This window comes from Biomphalaria glabrata, chromosome 4, assembly GCF_947242115.1.
Source record: "Biomphalaria glabrata chromosome 4, xgBioGlab47.1, whole genome shotgun sequence".
Classification (NCBI taxonomy): domain Eukaryota; kingdom Metazoa; phylum Mollusca; class Gastropoda; family Planorbidae; genus Biomphalaria; species Biomphalaria glabrata.
In genome coordinates, this window is record NC_074714.1 from 17205758 (window position 1) to 17211757 (window position 6000).

At 40.2% G+C, this 6000-nt stretch overlaps 1 protein-coding gene across 1 annotated transcript; it reads left to right on the forward strand.

The window, feature by feature from the left end:
- Positions 1-270: 270 nt before the first annotated feature.
- On the forward strand, positions 271-5499 carry LOC129925864 (uncharacterized). The gene is made up of 2 exons (XM_056027112.1): positions 271-444; positions 5004-5499. The coding sequence occupies exons 1-2, from the start codon at positions 416-418 to the stop codon at positions 5305-5307; spliced, it is 333 nt and encodes a 110-aa protein (XP_055883087.1). The 5' UTR covers positions 271-415; the 3' UTR covers positions 5308-5499.
- The last annotated feature ends 501 nt before the right edge of the window (positions 5500-6000 follow it).

A 6000-nucleotide genomic window follows, 5' to 3' on the forward strand; every position in this document is an offset into this window, starting at 1 on the left:
AGTGGATGATCATTGTGCTCTACATGTCCCACATATCTATATCTTACAGTATGACCAAACCAGCTTATCTTTCTCCTAAATGCAGTTTTAAAATATATTAGCTTATAGATACTTTTGTATTGTAAACACCGGATAATCCATTTATAAAAACACCATTATATCAACTAGAAAATAATTATAAATAATCAAATGTTATAAATTGTGCGTTCTTATGGAAAGCAACATGTACAAAACTATCGTCACACAGCTTTGCACCTCGCTAGAACGGAATCTTAAAATTCCCTATCGTAGAGATTTGCATTGAAGTTATTCATTCATAACTAGATAAACAACTTGTTGACATAATTTGTAATATTCTTGATATCCTAAAATTGAAGTGTCCAACGGTCATGTAGGACGTGAGGTTGAGTAAGATATGCAACCAAGACTGGTCCGAAACGGAACGTATGTTATTAGACGTATCTAGATCATTTTGGATGTTTTATGTCTTACTGTATTAACTGTATTAGTGTATATGTATAGGTATAGGTCTATGCTATGTTTTTGTGAATAGTGTGGGCTGCCAAAGTCCTACTATCTTTCCCAGTTATTCCAAATATGTAAATTAGAGACACCTGAACCCTTCTTTTTGTCTTCCCATTCTTGTTTTTTTTTCATAACTAGTTAGGGCGTGGTCCATGTTAAAATAGTTTCAGCGAGGAAAAAAAAAGTGATTAGTGATATTAGTGATTCGTATTGAATGTTTTATGCGCTATATCTGTCATTATACATTGAAGGGCTTAATAAGGACAGGATTGAAGTACGTGGAGGATGTAGCCTATACAGGGTTTTTATGAAGGCCCCCTTTACCCCCATTTAAAGGATTCAATAAAAATGATCATTGTATATTCACAACAAAAAGCTTATAATAGCTGTTGGATAACCGAACAGAGGGCGCGGTGGCTGAGTGGTTAAGCGCTTGGCTTACAAACCTGGGGTACTGGGTTCGAATCTCGGTGAAGACTGAATTTCGGGATTTTTAGGGCGCCCCTGAGTCTACCTAACTCTAATGGGTACCTGCCTTTATTTGGGGAAAGTAAAGGCGGTTGGTCGATGTTGGCCACTTGACACCCCGCTCTTTAACCGCGAGCCATAGAAACAGATGATCTTAACAGATCTATCCTATAGAACTTAGATAACCGAATAAAGTTTGTAACTACAGCTTGTCTGAAACCAATAAAGCAAGAAATGAAAAGACGCTACAGCTAATGCGGCTGGATTGGACACATATGTGTAAAACATGCGTACACAGCGCACCGTCCCCGATACTTACTCCCCCTATAAGTGGCCGAGAACAGCGCGCGGGGAGCTTGTCTCATATTCCTATACTGTGGCAGCCACTGTTCCGTGCGAGGGTCGCCACTACAGCAATCCGGTTCTGATGACGACACCCTTTGTAGAACGGTGTGGCGGACTTTTTGGACTGGGGTGCAGGTTACTTGTTCCATCCCCACCCCGAGTGAGATATAAAAAAAAAAATATCACCCAGGGAGATCTGCTAGAAGGCCTGGTTCCACTACTAGACGTTTCCACCGGAGGCGCCACGCTGAGGCGACGGGTAGCTGGAAATCCTCCGGCAGTTTGGTTGACACGCATACCATAAATTGGCATTCTTATTCAATCAACGGCCAAGTTCTAATACATCACTTTCTATTCTGTCGCTCCGCCACCTTCATGAATGCATCATTGACTGTTGCAAGGATGAACTACTTTAACGTTCGTCAATCACAAGAATAGCCAAGAATAGCGGCGGCATAGCGAAGTTTCCAAACCTAACTAGGTTTTACACAGATGTAAAGTAGTACACGTAAGTCAAGTTCCCCTTTCAGACCTTGCGATCTATCGGGCAGATGATGTAAAGATCATCTGTTTCTATAGCTCACGGTTAACGAGGGTGTCATGAGGCCAGCACAACGACCAAACGCCTTTAGTTTTCCCCAACTAGTGGCAGGTACCCATTAGAGCTGAACAGACTCAAAGGCGCCAAAAATATCCCGCAATTAAAAATCCCAGTCTTCACCAGGATTCGAATCCGGGACCTCCGGTTCGGAAGAACAGGCGGTTTAACGATAAGCCACCGTAAAGACAAAACAATGACTGAAATTAAGAATTTGATAGTGACTAATTATCTAGCTCACAATACGTTGATTTAAATAATTATCACCTCATATGTAGGGTTTCCAGTCGTTCGAAAAAGTAGGACATATTCTCCTTTTTGGGGTCGTGTCCTCTGTTGTGCAGGCTTTGGCGTAAATTGTCAAATGGAAACTTTATTATGCTCTTTGATCAGACGTTTAGAGGGGATAGTTATCATAGCGCCACTGGTAGAATATAGCCCGCGTGCCCTAGTTTGTGTATCAACACAAGTTTATTCCTTCGTCTCTTCCCCCCCCCCCCCCCAAAGGCTCTTGGCAACGTGTGTTGGCATGGGTGTGTCTTTCAAACTTGATCCGTGGAAATGTCACTTTTTCTTGTTAGCATGGGTGTGTCATTCAAACTTGATCCATGGGAATGTCACTTTTTCTTTATTGGCATGGGTGTGTCATTCAAACTTGATCCATGGAAATGTCACTTTTTCTTTATTGGCATGGGTTTGTCATTCAAACTTGATCCATGGAAATGTCACTTTTTCTTGTTAGCATGGGTGTGTCATTCAAACTTGATCCATGGAAATGTCACTTTTTCTTGTTAGCATGGGTGTGTCATTCGAACTTGATCCATGGGAATGTCACTTTTTCTTGTTAGCATGGGTGTGTCATTCAAATTTGATCCATGGAAATGTCACTTTTTCTTGTTAGCATGGGTGTGTCATTCAAACTTGATCCATGGAAATGTCACTTTTCTTTATTGGCATGGGTGTGTCAATCAAACTTGATCCATGGGAATGTCACTTTTTCTTTATTGGCTTGGGTGTGTCATTCAAACATGATCCATGGGAATGTCACTTTTTCTTTATTGGCATGGGTGTGTCAATCAAACTTGATCCATGGGAATGTCACTTTTTCTTGTTAGCATGGGTGTGTCAATCAAACTTGATCCATGGAAATGTCACTTTTTCTTTATTGGCATGGGTGTGTCAATCAAACTTGATCCATGGGAATGTCACTTTTTCTTGTTAGCATGGGTGTGTCAATCAAACTTGATCCATGGAAATGTCACTTTTTCTTGTTAGCATGGGTGTGTCAATCAAACTTGATCCATGGAAATGTCACTTTTTCTTGTTAGCATGGGTGTGTCAATCAAACTTGATCCATGGGAATGTCACTTTGTCTTGTTAGCATGGGTGTGTCAATCAAACTTGATCCATGGAAATGTCACTTTTTCTTGTTAGCATGGGTGTGTCAATCAAACTTGATCCATGGGAATGTCACTTTGTCTTGTTAGCATGGGTGTGTCAATCAAACTTGATCCATGGGAATGTCACTTTGTCTTGTTAGCATGGGTGTGTCAATCAAACTTGATCCATGGGAATGTCACTTTGTCTTGTTAGCATGGGTGTGTCAATCAAACTTGATCCATGGAAATGTCACTTTTTCTTGTTAGCATGGGTGTGTCAATCAAACTTGATCCATGGGAATGTCACTTTGTCTTGTTAGCATGGGTGTGTCAATCAAACTTGATCCATGGGAATGTCACTTTTTCTTGTTAGCATGGGTGTGTCAATCAAACTTGATCCATGGGAATGTCACTTTGTCTTGTTAGCATGGGTGTGTCAATCAAACTTGATCCATGGGAATGTCACTTTGTCTTGTTAGCATGGGTGTGTCAATCAAACTTGATCCATGGGAATGTCACTGTTTCTTGTTAGCATGGGTGTGTCAATCAAACTTGATCCATGGGAATGTCACTTTGTCTTGTTAGCATGGGTGTGTCAATCAAACTTGATCCATGGAAATGTCACTTTTTCTTTATTGGCATGGGTGTGTCAATCAAACTTGATCCATGGGAATGTCACTTTTTCTTGTTAGCATGGGTGTGTCAATCAAACTTGATCCATGGAAATGTCACTTTTTCTTGTTAGCATGGGTGTGTCAATCAAACTTGATCCATGGAAATGTCACTTTTTCTTGTTAGCATGGGTGTGTCAATCAAACTTGATCCATGGGAATGTCACTTTGTCTTGTTAGCATGGGTGTGTCAATCAAACTTGATCCATGGAAATGTCACTTTTTCTTGTTAGCATGGGTGTGTCAATCAAACTTGATCCATGGGAATGTCACTTTGTCTTGTTAGCATGGGTGTGTCAATCAAACTTGATCCATGGGAATGTCACTTTGTCTTGTTAGCATGGGTGTGTCAATCAAACTTGATCCATGGGAATGTCACTTTGTCTTGTTAGCATGGGTGTGTCAATCAAACTTGATCCATGGAAATGTCACTTTTTCTTGTTAGCATGGGTGTGTCAATCAAACTTGATCCATGGGAATGTCACTTTGTCTTGTTAGCATGGGTGTGTCAATCAAACTTGATCCATGGGAATGTCACTTTTTCTTGTTAGCATGGGTGTGTCAATCAAACTTGATCCATGGGAATGTCACTTTGTCTTGTTAGCATGGGTGTGTCAATCAAACTTGATCCATGGGAATGTCACTTTGTCTTGTTAGCATGGGTGTGTCAATCAAACTTGATCCATGGGAATGTCACTGTTTCTTGTTAGCATGGGTGTGTCAATCAAACTTGATCCATGGGAATGTCACTTTGTCTTGTTAGCATGGGTGTGTCAATCAAACTTGATCCATGGGAATGTCACTGTTTCTTGTTAGCATGGGTGTGTCAATCAAACTTGATCCATGGGAATGTCACTTTGTCTTGTTAGCATGGGTGTGTCAATCAAACTTGATCCATGGGAATGTCACTTTGTCTTGTTAGCATGCGTTTTTTTTTATTAAAACTTCGTCCCCGCTTATAAGTCTTCATTGTCATGAACACTTTAAGGAATGACTTTTTCTTTCTTTCTGTTTCAGTTTGACTTCCACCGTGGATCAGTCTCCTCCTGTACACTCGCAGGTCAGAGCGGAATGGCCAAACGTTAGTGATCCGACAGGGGGCATCAGCAGCGGCGAAGAATTACCTGACCAACTCGGCGTGCCTAACGAAAGTGGCTCCTCCACGCACAGGGGATCGCTGAGATCTCTGCGGCCCACCAAGTTCTCGCCGCCCCCAAAGCCGCCGACCTTCATCTCCAACAATGTACTTCTGACGATTTTGTTTATTTTCGTCGTGATTCTGGTCATAGCGCTTATAGTGACATTCACCGTGTTTGAATGACAGATACAACAGAAACAGTGACAACAAGACGAACTCTGTAGGCATGCTAGTTCGAAAGATTTAAATTACGAAACATTAAAAAAAAAATGATGAGAGTGTCACCTAATGTAATCGTTCGTTATGTCTAAATGACCGCACACATAAAGGATTTAAAAAATAAAGTCTATTTGGTAAATAAAATAATGAGATAAACATTGTTTTATTCTTTTTTGTTTTAAATCCTTTACTGTTATAAATCTTTTTTTCAAATCTATTTTTCAACTATCTCGTTATTTCCCCCACACCCAATCTCGTATCAAGTGAAAATTGTGCACAATTATTTCTTACACCTGACAAAACATGAATAAATTTAAAAAATTATTAACCAAGTATCGGTAATTAAATTATTATTATCGATCGAACAAAATGATGAAATAGTACTTGACATGTGTGGTGGTATAAGTTGAATTTGTTTCCTTGAAGAGGCTTGCGCACTCGAGTACGAATTCAAGTCGATCAATTGTGTGTTTTTTCAATGAATTTAAAAAGCGATTACGGCATCATTCACACAGATCCCTTTACGTCCGCCTTCCTTTTTCGAACTGGTTCAGACAGGTGATAGGATCATAGCCCACTGAGAAAGCTAAACGTATGAAATTGTGCTAAAGAAAAAGCAATTGGTAAAAATATTTCTAATCGCACAGATTAGTATTA